At 41.9% G+C, this 12,992-nt stretch overlaps 2 protein-coding genes across 3 annotated transcripts; one reads left to right on the forward strand and one right to left on the reverse strand.

Moving 5' to 3' along the window:
- Positions 1 to 39: 39 nt before the first annotated feature.
- LOC137791455 (dynamin-1-like protein) lies at positions 40 to 11,398 on the reverse strand. 2 transcript variants are annotated; one of them, XM_068586417.1, is made up of 19 exons: positions 11,206 to 11,398; positions 10,618 to 10,759; positions 10,078 to 10,124; positions 9,927 to 9,998; positions 7,957 to 8,043; positions 7,378 to 7,540; positions 7,097 to 7,217; positions 6,536 to 6,667; positions 5,775 to 5,981; positions 5,441 to 5,561; positions 5,067 to 5,222; positions 4,861 to 4,950; positions 4,606 to 4,698; positions 3,788 to 3,841; positions 3,394 to 3,474; positions 2,184 to 2,306; positions 1,979 to 2,088; positions 1,371 to 1,530; positions 40 to 964 (listed from the first exon to the last, which is right to left on the reverse strand). In XM_068586417.1, the coding sequence occupies exons 1-19, from the start codon at positions 11,305 to 11,307 to the stop codon at positions 908 to 910; spliced, it is 2,118 nt and encodes a 705-aa protein (XP_068442518.1). In that variant the 5' UTR covers positions 11,308 to 11,398; the 3' UTR covers positions 40 to 907. The 2 variants fall into 2 exon arrangements, with proteins under 2 accessions (XP_068442518.1, XP_068442519.1); XM_068586418.1 differs by lacking the exon at positions 3,394 to 3,474.
- A 167-nt stretch (positions 11,399 to 11,565) lies between these two features.
- On the forward strand, positions 11,566 to 12,941 carry stmp1 (short transmembrane mitochondrial protein 1). The gene is made up of 3 exons (XM_068586800.1): positions 11,566 to 11,695; positions 11,994 to 12,047; positions 12,381 to 12,941. The coding sequence occupies exons 1-3, from the start codon at positions 11,681 to 11,683 to the stop codon at positions 12,450 to 12,452; spliced, it is 141 nt and encodes a 46-aa protein (XP_068442901.1). The 5' UTR covers positions 11,566 to 11,680; the 3' UTR covers positions 12,453 to 12,941.
- The last annotated feature ends 51 nt before the right edge of the window (positions 12,942 to 12,992 follow it).

The raw sequence follows: 12,992 nt of genomic DNA on the forward strand, positions 1-12,992 counted from the left end.
TTCTTTCCACCAATCACGTGTCAGGTTAAAAGTAAATGAATCCAAAACATTCAACTGGCATTAAAATACTTTTTTTTTTATTCCTCTGGCAACCATACACGACACACAGTGCACAATGTATTTTACATATAGGCAGCGATATGTAAACATAATAAAACAACTTAGTGCTTGACGTTATCCGTACATTTAATGATACATTAATAAATAAAACTTCTCATGGCAATAGTGGGTCAGAATAATAGACTTCCTATACAGTACAGTATAGTGACAACAGTGCAAAAGATAAAGTGATTAGGTATGTACACAACAGGCAAGAGAACTAACATTTGCTGCAACTCGTGTATTTATTTACAGGTAACCAATCCCTCTGTATTGTTGCTCTATATAACTTCTGAGGTTTTTAGAGTTTGACACATGACAGCTACTCCTAAATGAAACGGGAGGAGATGATTACTTTAGATTTTTGAATAACTTTGAGCCCAAACATTAGTGCTTTGTAGAGCTGCCAAGATGGCATCAAAACTTTCATTTCCACCTCACACTAAAGTCCATTTCTCTGCTGGTTAACCGCAGTCTGTCAAAAATGTAAAGTAGTTTGCTTTCGGCTGCACTCTGTTCCTCCAGGAGCCATGGGGTGGCAACAGCAGTTTCTAACATCTCCTCTTTTGAGGCAGTGCATTTCCATATAGTCTATACAACACCAAGTATTATAAATAAACAATTAACTGACATTTCTTCCAGCTAGCTTCTTCGCTAACATGATACCCACTTCGAGCAGGAAATCAGAACAGTGCATTTTCTCGTTCTTAAAGCCAAACTTCATGTTCTGACATGAATGCATGGTGCGTCGGTCCTTTCGGCATGATGATGCAGGAAGAGATGAGGCTCAGCTCCCTTTGTTGGGTTTTCACCACATATGCGTTTCCCGGATCTCAGCGATCACCTGGCTAGCTTTTTGCAACGCCTGTGGGTAAAATAAAGATGTACTGCTTCACAATGCAACCACACGTTTCGCTTTACATCCATGGCTGTCCCATACGTCATCATTTGCATCACACAGTTTGTGAGAAATGTCATAATTAGCATATAAAAGTTACGGCCCAAAAATGTGTTTTCTGAGGCAACAGTGACCGTGGACTCAAGGATGGACCGGTTCTGGTCGTCAAAGTGGATGTTTGTGCCAAATTTGGAGAAAATAGCTCAAAGCGACAAGTCCACAGTGACTCTAACCTTCAAAATCAAATCAGGTCATCCTTGAGGCCCGGTGGCCATTTGTAGAAATTCACAGAGGCGGACAACAAAGAAATTACTGATGAAGGATCCTCAATTAATCATGGCGAACTAGACACTACAAGGTGGGAATCTGTTACCTGCAGCATGTCGGCGGCCTCCATGCGCCGCTGGGCCATGTCCTCCGATTCAGTCAGCAGATTGTTGAGGAGGCCAGATTTATACAGCTGGCCAACAAGCTCGCTCTGGAGGCTGTCCTTCACATGGTTGACCAGGAAGTGCATCACTGCCTTCGGCACACTGCGAGGCAGAGAGGAAACAGACCCAACAGATGGCTGAGAACAAGGAGGCAAGATGGCCGGGTGATTGTGTTGTCCCCTCGATGGAGGGGCTCGAGTTTAACCCACCAGGTGGCCGTGCCTGTAGAATTATCATGTTGAAGAGCTATGAATTGAATCCAATAAAAGTATTCCTATCAAATTGTTAAAATCTCTTTTAATTCATTGAATTACATTATTATTCCAGCCATGGTTGTTGACAGTAATTGTCCTAAGTATTTGTTGTGGTGGAGCAAGACTTAGTTACACACGTTACACCCACATTGTGAGGATGAATACACATTTGGTACATTGGTGAGCCTCTACAGCAGCCGACATTACTTGTTAGTTAATTCATTGTTGGTTTGGCGCAAATACAAAATATTGACATTCACCAGGTTTCCTCTCTTACGAGGCGCTAGCCGGCTCACCTGTCCTGGATGTTCTTGCGAACGATGAGGAAGTAAGACTTGATGAGGCGCTCGATGACCTCACAGTCCCGCTGCTCACGTGACGACAACTTCCTGGCAACCGGCACAGGCTTAAGGGGGAAGAGAGATGACGTTATTATCAATTGTTCACTGCAGAAATACTGTGATCTTCTTAACGGGGAATGTTAAGCGTATGATTAGTTACCACATCCAGCAGGTTAACGGCTCCTTTGAATGGGCTTCCAGGTCCAGAGCCAGGGCCTTCCTCTCCTTTCTTCAGCATCCCCCTCCAGTTCCCCGTGCCTTCCTGCTCCCCTGCTGCTAGAGCCTGACGGACCAGCAAGACAAACAAATATGAAAAGAAATGGTCATCACACCACCCAGGCCAACAAATGATGACAGCAACACCTTCTCGTCATTGAGGTTGACAGGGGAAAAGATGGTTACGGTACGTGGTGTTATAACCTTCACTGGTTCGTATGCAACAGTGCAAACACAAGTCAAACAAGCACGGACACAAAAAATGTTAATCAAAACTTGGAGCTGAACATCCAAAATTGAGCACAGTACAGCCACGGACAACGAAATGCAAGAAAGGAAATTAATTCACGTTAAAGACAAAGAAACAATGGACATATATTTTATAATGAATGAAATTCATCGGTGCTTTAAGCTAAATCCTTACAACACAATGACGGTTCTAAACTGATCATGTAAAGCAGGTATAATGTTAATCCTACTAACAAAAATCTTAGTTAGCTAATAAGCATTAAAACACAAAGTATAGCTAACTAATTTAAATGTGAAAGATGGAGATGAAAAGTTGATGGTGGCACTAGAGGGAAAGTCAGGGGATCACCAAAGCAGGTAGGTTTTGTCCTCTGGGGTCCATGTTTAATGTTTACACAACATTTCATGGCTGTCCATTCACATTTGAGCTATTTCTGTCTGGACAAAAGTGATGGAGCAACCAGCTGACCGGCTAGTCGGCATCTCTAGAGCAATGCCGCCAGCAGGTCTGCGGGGGGACAATTACAAAACAGGCCTTGGGTTGATGATGCACAGCAGAAGAACTTCCCCTATCACATAATTCCTATACACTACACAAATATACACAACAAAAACAGGTAAAGAGGTTTGAAAAGGAAAACGGGGAGAGAAAAGGCATTTTCTGTGAGACAGGTGGACCGACTTTGGGGGCACAGAGTCTGCAGGAAACACAACGGTTGTTAGTGCAAATCCACACAGGCTGAGGAGGAGCAAAACAAGAGCATGGCACCAACAGACAAGGATCAAAGTGCATGCCAGCAGCCCATGCTTATCCACCCATCCATCCACCTATCCATCCATCCATCCATCCGTCCATGCCCCACGATCAGATCTGCACAGAGCCAGCGAGCTGCGGATGTGCCCACCTTGGCACCGTCCATGTCTGCTCCAGATGCAGAAGGCTCGCCAGAAACCCCAGTTGGGCCAACCGTGCCTCTGCCAACAGACTAACAGGAATATGAGAGCAGGAATGGAGAGAGAGAGAGAGAGAGAAAAAAAAGCACTGAGAAGAAATGTGGAAAGACAGAGAAAGTCATTTGAGGGGAGGAGAGGAGACTCTGAGAGGAGATGTGGGATAAAATTCCTCAATGGAAACTATCCGAGGCATTCGCTTCACAGACCCTCATCCTGTCGCGCTATGAGCGATTAACACCGCACAAGTCCCCTTTATATACGACTGGGGATTCTGCAGACTGCAACCAGCCATTAGAACACATGAGCTACTGGAATATATTTTTAAAATAAGGTTGTTTCTTTTACCTTGTCCCTGGGCACTGCGGCAGGCAGCTCTCTCATTCGGTTCCTCCTCTGCTCCTTCAAATACACAACAACCCATGCTGGTGAAAATAATGGCTCTTATCCTACTTTAGTTCAACCAACTATTATGATCATTAAACATAAATGTTCTCATGTCACAGTGGAAATTATTTTCTGTGTAATATATACAAACCCCACCAGTGATTTTTCAACAGACTAATGACTTCATAAATAACAATAATGCAATTTAAAGAAAGAGGACATTTCTGTGGAAAGAAAAATGGTGTAATCATTTCAAAGGTATAGGAACCTAAATACCCAATAGTAAACTTTAATACCTAATGAAAAATGTATAGCATTGAAATATTAACTATTTGAATGTATGCGGTTTAGTTTCCCCTTTTTAAAAATTCCAAAAAGGTAAATTCAAGAGTCAATTATTTGAAAAAAAAAGTTCAAATTCATTTGGTTGATTTCTGATGAGGCAACAATGAACAATTCATTTATCATCCTTTGTCCTATGAACACATTACATTCTGTCAGTCACATGATCCAATTTAAATGGAATATATTTCACTGCAATTTCAATATTAGTTTATCATTTCATAATCAGGTATTCAACTGATTTTTAGATTAAATATACTGCAGTTTTTATTTGCTTTCATACATTCTAATTGAACAGCATGTCACAAGTTTAAAAACTTAAAAATATGAAACTATACAATCTCAGGCTGATAAAAGAGCAATGCTAGGTTAGCGCCTCTCCTCTCTTTATTCTGCCAGGAAAAGTTCTGTGTTTCATAGTATTTAGTTATGAGTACCTCTATATTGTTATTCATAACCCCACAGGCATCTGCAAAGTCTGGATGCTTGGTGTTGATGTAGGCCAGCTCTATTGCAACCAAGTTATGCACCTGTGACAAGAAACAAAAAAGACAACTTTAGTTCCAAAACAAATGTTGTGATTCAGGTTCTCATTAAACTCTGCACCCTGAATGATAAAGACTGCAGGCCATGGAAGCACAAATGCAAAAAAAAAAGAAAGAAAAAAACCCCCGAGACAATCGTGTTAGTACCATTTCATTGGTGATTGGCAGCCTCTTCCTCAAGAGGGAGGTGACCACTTCCACAATGGCCTCATGCAGCTTAGGGAATCTCTGCAGCTCCTGCAGGACAAAACATTGTGAATAGGAATGTGTGTCTGTGTGTGTGTGTGTTTGTCAGTGTGTGTTCGCGCGAGTGAAAGATCAATACATGGGAAGATGAGAGCCGAGCTGTTTACCTGTGTGCTGTAGTTGCTGCAGTGCTGGATGATCCTCTGCATCTCCTCGTGGACCAGCTCCACGCAGCGCAAACTGGGCTCCTCGAGGCGTTTCACCTGCTTCTTCACCAACAGCTCGAAGGAAATCTCAGGCACAAACAGGGACGGACGCGGGCCCTGACGCAGGGGGAAGAGGGGAGCTGCAGGTTAGCGATTATTACCCAGAGTTCTGTTTGAAGCAAAAGCAACGGAATAGGCTGCATCTCACAAAAAAAAAAAAAAAAAAAGAAGCTGTGTCTCGGTTACATTATAATAGCTCACTGAAGTAACGATGACAGGGGACCTTTAGTGTCTCTAACGATGTCATATTTATGAAATAATGCAGCAGCACTCACTGTTGCGTTTCTTATGGCTGTGAGGATGTCTATGGTGCTGAGTCCTCCCAGCGGATCCACAGACTCCAATGTTCTGCCAAAAGTCTCGTGGAATATGTAACAAATTCTGGCTCCACCACACCTGAAAAATAGCAACGGGGGGATATTAGCTGCGATGTGAACCCCGTGCCCTACGCTCCCATCCGCTCCTTCTCCACGGAGGCTGTGCGTGCCTCAAATTACAAGTTGTATCATATCAAATGACGAAACCAATGCAGTCGTTGAGCTCATTTTCCCAGTGCTGGACCTGCAGCGCCACCCTGTGGCTGAGCAGGGAGAGGCAGCAGGTACTCACAGTTCTGCCGTCTCAATGTATTTGGCCGTGCCCTCGATGGTGTTGCAGTATTCCGAGGCGAATTTGGTGATGAGCTGCAGCAAGGTGGCACTTTGGTCTTCCACGGGTTCACCGTAGCTGCTGAGCAGGGACTGGTACTGCGCTGCCAGCACGTTGATCCGTGTCTTCAGATCGGGGAGACAGTCTCTGATGTGATGCATCAGCAGCCTGACATTATGGAAGTAAAGGGCAGAGGCTTCTGTTTTCATGCAGATATGAATTGTGATTTGTAAAGCTGAACGTCTGTTGTCTAAAAGAAAGATAATTTCTACGATGAATGTTATTAATGATTTATTTGTCTGTGTCGCATCTTATTTTTAGCGCACTCTCCGTCTTATAAAAATAAAGAATCATATATATTTTTCTCAAAGACAGGCTGTGGGTAGTTGGTGCACAGGAAGATTACTACCTAGTAAAGGAAAATTAACTGAGCAACAATAAAAGCATTCTGCACAGTGATAGGCTGCAAAAAACACTCACTCATTTGCATATTTATTTGCCTGAAAATGCCACAAAATTGAACAGTTGACTATTCTTGAACTCCTTTGAATGCAGTGCTGATCTCCTTTGAGTTTACTGGTCGAATAATAATGACACATTTACAGAAGGAAACATGGTGAAAATGTTCTGTTTTGTATGCAACCATGCTGCGGGGACACAGGGATTGTAAAATGGTTTACACCGATACCAACATGAGCCTTCCACGTGGAGTTTAAGTTTACCTGTTGAGGGTTCGGGCCAGGTATTTGGTTCCGTTTCTGTTGGCAAGAGACGGATATTTCTTCTGCAGGAAAGCATGTTCGTCTCGAACGGCATCGCTCACAGACTTCTTATTGTTGATGTCCAGCTGGCTCCTAAACGTTTAAATACAATACACCATCAATTAGTCATGGGCACTAAAGGAGATGGTAAATAAATCTCCTCTAGAAGTTCTTGAGTCCATCAGTATCTCATATCTTATGCAACCTAATAAACTGTGTGTCATGATACTGCATCTGTTTTTGTATGTAAAATAGTTATTGATGACTGAACTGAATGATGATGGATTTAAGGCTGACAGTTTTGATCAGATTGTATAATGTTAAAACATCCCTCAATGTATTCCTTTATCACTGTAATCACAAACAATATACACTGATACACTAACATTAAATATGTATAATAGTACACTCATCTGTTGTACAATCATTGAGCCTCTCGTCTCCGTCAGTACACACTTATCTCTATTATGAGTGATGGTTATGTATAATATATTCCCCAACAGTAAGCATAGTAGTCCAGACCTGTTGACGACTCCAATGAGGCCGAGTTTGACAGGAATGACTCTGCCCATCAGCACGTCCATAGCATCAGTGCCGGCGTCCATGAGGTCCAGCTTGGTGACCACAGCCAGTGTCCTCCTGCCTAAGGAGTCGCATTAGTCATTATCTTTACAATCATAGATTTTATTCATCATCCTTTTACCATTTACTGTTTCAGTCACAAGCTACATTTACATTAAAAATAAGAAAATAATGATAATGTTTCTGGGTGATGTCTTCTTCAGTTTTTTCCCGTTCCTTACCGTCGGGGTCGACCTCCCGGGCCACCTTGAGCGCCTCCGAGGTGGCCATGTCCGTGTTGGCCGCGCTGACAGCCAGGATGATGCAGTTGGGGTTAGAGATGTGCTTCAGGATTAGATCCTTTATCTGAAGCTCGATGTCATTAGGTTGATCACCCACGGGCACCTAAAGGTGGCAATACCAATTCAAAGAAGAAGACAGTAAATCTCAATTTGATTCATTAGAAACTAGAGCGAGAGGGATTGCTCAAATTCACACATGTCCAACCGCAGGGGACGAATTAATGAGGCTGGAATCAAAACCTGCATACACTTGGGCTTTGACAACAAGTGGTCTGGAAGCATCAAGAACCAGTTATAGTTTGCCCGCAGTCTACAAATAATAAACACGCAAAAGCAGAGACCAGACAGGGAAATTAACACCAATGAGTGCGACAATGTGTTTTTATTCAACATTTATACCTTCTTTTTTTTTATTTTTTATTTTTTAAAGGGAGTGTAGTATTTATAATACATTTCCCCAGGGGCATGAGATGATCAAAGCCTTGGGGAGAAGGCAGTAGGAAGTACAGCGTGCGTTACCTTCGTTATTCCAGGCAGATCCACCAGCGTGAGGTTGACAACGTTTGGAGAAAATATCTTCAGATGAATGGGATCGTCGCTGATCCCCTGCAGAGGGGTGAGAAAAAGAAATCGACGTGTACTGGATAGAATAGCTCAGCGGCGTTCCACAGAACATGTTATAATGGCTGTCAGTTCGGATGATGACAATATTAGAGGTGTTATCTGAACTCTCACAGTGCCGATTTTGACACCGCTGGGTGTCTGCCATGCCCCCGTTTGCACCTCTCATTCAAGTCACAGAGCAGAGCGTTGGGTTCTCTGAAAAATAAATATCCAGCAATGTTTGGAAAAATAAACCCAGATTGCTTAACAAGATTTACGACTCTTCTGAGGTATTTCCAGAATCCTTTTCTAAACATCTGGCTGAAAAAAAGTCTGCCTGCTGCACAATTAAAACGATTTATTAAATCGCTTCCCCGAGCTCTGTTTCCTTTCCAGGTAGCCACCGGCTCCATCTCCGCTTGGACGGGGATAAGAAGTTGCAACATGAGAAACTGGTTAATTATGGTTCATCATGCAGAGGACAGAATAATATCTGATGCAGATGATTACAAGAGCTTTGAGGGGTCTGGAAATACTTAAAGAAAAAGTGTTGAACAAACTTTTGGGGTTTTCGAAAGATTACTATCTATTTATTTATTTTTTTCCAGAGAAATTAAAGCTGGGCTTTGTGACTCAAATGAAAAAAACTAATATTACCTTCATAGTAATCATAACTTAAGTTGCAAAGTCCTTGAATAAAACGTTGTTAGAAAAGATCCAGAATTTTACAAACAAGACACAACAATCTAAATTGTTACAACATTAGAAAACCAAAAAGAAAAAGCCAGGAGATGAAAGTGAGACTTAAAAAGAAGATACTGAGTTTATACAACTGAGGTGTTGGAACAGCTTAAGGAACCAAAAAAATAAGCTTTTGAATGACTGTTGGTGTCGCAGTGTAAGCTTAATGTATAGGGGGAGGGGTCTCTATCATTACAGGCACTTCTGATGAGGTAAAACCGTAACTCTGCCAAGCTGCTCAGATCACCAACAGAATGTAAATAACCCAAAGTTTTACAAAGCTACATGAAAGCAGGTCTTTCTTATGTATGCTTTCTGGAAGCACCAGTAAACCCTCTGGGCCCAGGTAGCCTGGAGCTACATGCCAAAAAAGATGTGGGTGTGATTTCCCACTGTGGTCTCAAATTTGATAAACACACGCTGTACCAGCTCTGCTGTGAAACACACTTTCCTGAGCTCAGGGCGGTCTCCAATGTTAACTCACATCCTCAGATTTTTTTTAAAACAAGTTATGTATGCTTTCATCTCATTGTGTCTGGATTACTGTAAATCTCTGTACAATTTATGTGCCAGTCACTAATCCTTGGTTCGCCTGCAGCTAGCCCAGAACGTGCACCTAGTTTTCTAACTGGCAAAAGAAAGAAAGGATACATTTCTCATGCACCGGTGGCCCATACTTTGCTGCCACAGTAGTTAGAAATAGTTTGCACTAAAAGAATTGTTTGTGTATATATTTAGCTTTGATTATGTTCTTATTATTTGAGACCTTTGAATTACTTCCACCCCGTTAATCACAGTCATCAAACCAAATCCTTCGGTCCATTCAACGCATCTTTGTTCAGTCAGGACGATGCTACTACGAAGATGTTTACCATGTGAAACATCATTAGGTCCTTGGCTTTCATGTTTTTTTTCTTTAATGTTTTGTCTTGAACCCAATCCCGTTTCTTTTTTTTAAAAGGACCTTGCTTAACATCTCTAAATTAGTGTTCTACGCAAACTGAGTTTACTACCAGACACGCTTTATGAGGATAATTTGCATCACAGTTGTGTTTCCAACCAACAGTACTGACTGTGGTTGAAACAAAACATTTTGAGTTCCTCATTTAACAGTAGAAATTAAATCCCCTCTATCCGAGACTCACCTTATTATTCCCAGATATTCGCTCCGTTTCATTTTCTATTTCTTGCCTGATTTCTTCAAAATCTGTGTAGATCTGGAAAAAAATTAAATGAAAGAACATAAAGACAAGTAGACGAGTATTAATTGAATATTTGGTTTTACAAAATTCATACCTGGTTTTTTGTATGCAGAAACTTTCCCCAATCTTCACCATCTTTGCCTGAGAAAAATAATAAAAACACAGTCTGGGTTATAGTTGTGGTATGGTATACTCAAAGGAGGAAAGCGCAGGTGTTCATTCTTCAGTCAACTACCAAAGCCTAATTTAAGGGCCGAAGCCTAGTGACAGTCCCTAGTCTAGTGAATAAAGCAGCTGGAACCACAGATGTGGCTTCGAGGAGGAGGGGGAGCAGAACTATGAGTCTAATCCATGTGAGTGAGTGTGAAGACACATGTACAATGCACCTTTGTGAAAGCAAAGAACTTGTTTATTCCCTGCAATCCGCAAATGATCAGAAACACCACCACAGAGACATAACTTTAAAATGGATGACCTTATGTGTGTTTATTAGCCTTTACAAAACGATTTATATGCACGAATCCAGCACAACATACAAATAATTAATGCGAAATCCGAAAAAGACAGCAGTGGACTAATTAGTAGAGTCATTAGTCTGAAGCCCTGCCGAGATTAGAGGGATGTTGATGCTCACCACCGTCTTCGTTTTTCCTCGCATCTCCAGGATCTACATGGACCAATTGGAGGATGAGAGGTCGCCTGGTTACGACACCAGTCCCTCGGGGCAGCAGGTCCCTGCCCACCAGGCTCTCCAGCACGGAGCTCTTACCGCTGCTCTGGAGACACGAGACACAGATAAAGATACGAGTTAGGCCTTTACTTTCTGACTTAACACACCTGGTGACATGGGACCATATTGGGTCATGGCTAAGTGTTTTCTTCCCGCAGTGGGCTGGTTTGGTATCTGCATGGAGCTCTTAAAATAGCACTGTTGGAAGATGATCAAAATAGTTTTCGCTGCCACTGACAGTGCAGACACTGCAAATGAAATGTGCAGCAGGCGAACACAATTTGCATTGCTTTTATGTTTAATAACAGAGCTGCCTGGTGTTTGCTGAGGCCTCTGTGAAGCCTCAGTACATGTTGGTTTCTGCTCAGCATGTTGCTGCATGTCTTGTCATAATGCTGTCTCTTAGCTGTGCATGCATTACTATAGAGCACGGTTATCTAGCTAGCTTTGCAGACACTATATCACAAAGTGCACACAGCCGGTGCATCTTACCTGAGTCCCCACTACTGCTATCTGCGGCAGGTGGATGATATCCGCTCCCACTGTGTTGAAAACATCCTGCAGCTTATTTATCACGGGTATAAGAGCCTCCATGCTCACTGTTTTAGAATAAAATGATATAACCTAACGTTAGCTATCTTCGTGGTAGAGCCAAAGTCATTCAATGTCCCACCGACGCCACCATTGCAACAACACCCACTGGATGGACAAGAAATTTAGTTTGGTTTTGGGAGTTGTAGTTCTCTAATTGGGAACCGCTCATACACTGAGCATAAGAAGGCGGATGAAAGGACTACAGTACTTGTTCTCCCAAGATGACGCGATAGCCGATATTTCTACGCGCATGCGTATTGTTGATGACGCGCTCGCTTCTTTAGCCAAGTCGATTTGTTGATTTCCTCCTTCTAACTGCTTGACTTTGAGTCAGTAGATTAGTCTGCTGTTGCCAACCCTTCGATACTCCACCATGCTACAGTTCCTGGTGAGTTTCATTGACGTCCTAATGCATGACATCGTCTAGGTTTGCTAAGAGATGCTAAACTACACGAGCTAACCTGTTAGCACAACTTGCTGTCAAAGCCCTTCACGGGGATAGTTAGACATCTCAGACGTTTGCAAATACATATTTAAAGTATGCGTCACCAGTCGCACAGCGAGCAGTTAAACATGTCACCTAATAAAAGTGCTCAAGTTAACGTGGACATGTAGCGTAGTTAGCTGTTACTTTATCAGTCAGGCAGACATTTTGGCCTTAATGACAGTTGTTGTTTCTCCTCCAGGCTGGCTTTACCTTGGGAAATGTCGTGGGGATGTACCTGGCTCAGAACTACGATGCAAGTTTGTTATCTATAATTGTTCAGAATTTGAATTCAACGAGTTTGAAGTTATCTGCTTCTCATACATTGACCCATATCTAGTCTGTGCAGACCTTCCGGGTGCTGCAGGAGTTTGATACCCAGTGATAAACATCCATTGCCATTTTATTGTGCGTGTGTGTGTATATATATATATATATATATATATATATATATATATATATATATATATATATATATATATATATATATATATAGTCGAATCAATGTCTCGTTTCAACTAATACCAACCTAATTAACTGGCGACTGTATGATAGTATTGACTGTCCTACTTTCTCCTTTTCTTTCTAGGTTCCCAACATAGCCAAGAAAATTGACGCCTTTAAGAAAGATGTGGAGGCCAAGAAGAAGCCCCCAGAGTGAGCAGAGCGAGACCATGATGCAAGAACAGATGCACTCTGTAAAGAAACTATTTATTTTACAGGGACATGGGACAATGAGTGTACATTTGATAAAATGACTTTGAGTATGAACAGTGCCTGGAACAATATTTGTTTCTTCCCTTAGTTTTATAGGCAGTTTCTCATGTGGCCTATTTTTATAAGATAAATTGTGAAAAGATTCAAAGAATATAATGAGTGGCTACAGGGATCACTTTAGGTCCAGTATCATGGCACTGTTGGCTGGCCTTTTGACAGGATGCACTGCCGTTTTTAACTTGCACATCATGTTCAGATTCTTAACATTAGGTGTATATTAGGTGAACATTATTAGAGCTTATGTTGTCTTCCACAAAGTTCAAAGATTTCCTTCACAAGTTTCAAGTCTATCAATAGCAACCAACTTTTATACACAAGTGTATAACTCTGGATCCTTCCGCTTACAATAAAGTTGCTGTGTGTGCATTTTAAAGTCTCTGCGTCATGAATGATGAAGTTAGACGTCACCAGCACGATTTAGCTT

Source organism: Clinocottus analis, unplaced genomic scaffold, assembly GCF_023055335.1.
Source record: "Clinocottus analis isolate CAN_PGR_092001 unplaced genomic scaffold, fCliAna1.0.p SCAF_20, whole genome shotgun sequence".
NCBI classification, from domain to species: domain Eukaryota; kingdom Metazoa; phylum Chordata; class Actinopteri; order Perciformes; family Cottidae; genus Clinocottus; species Clinocottus analis.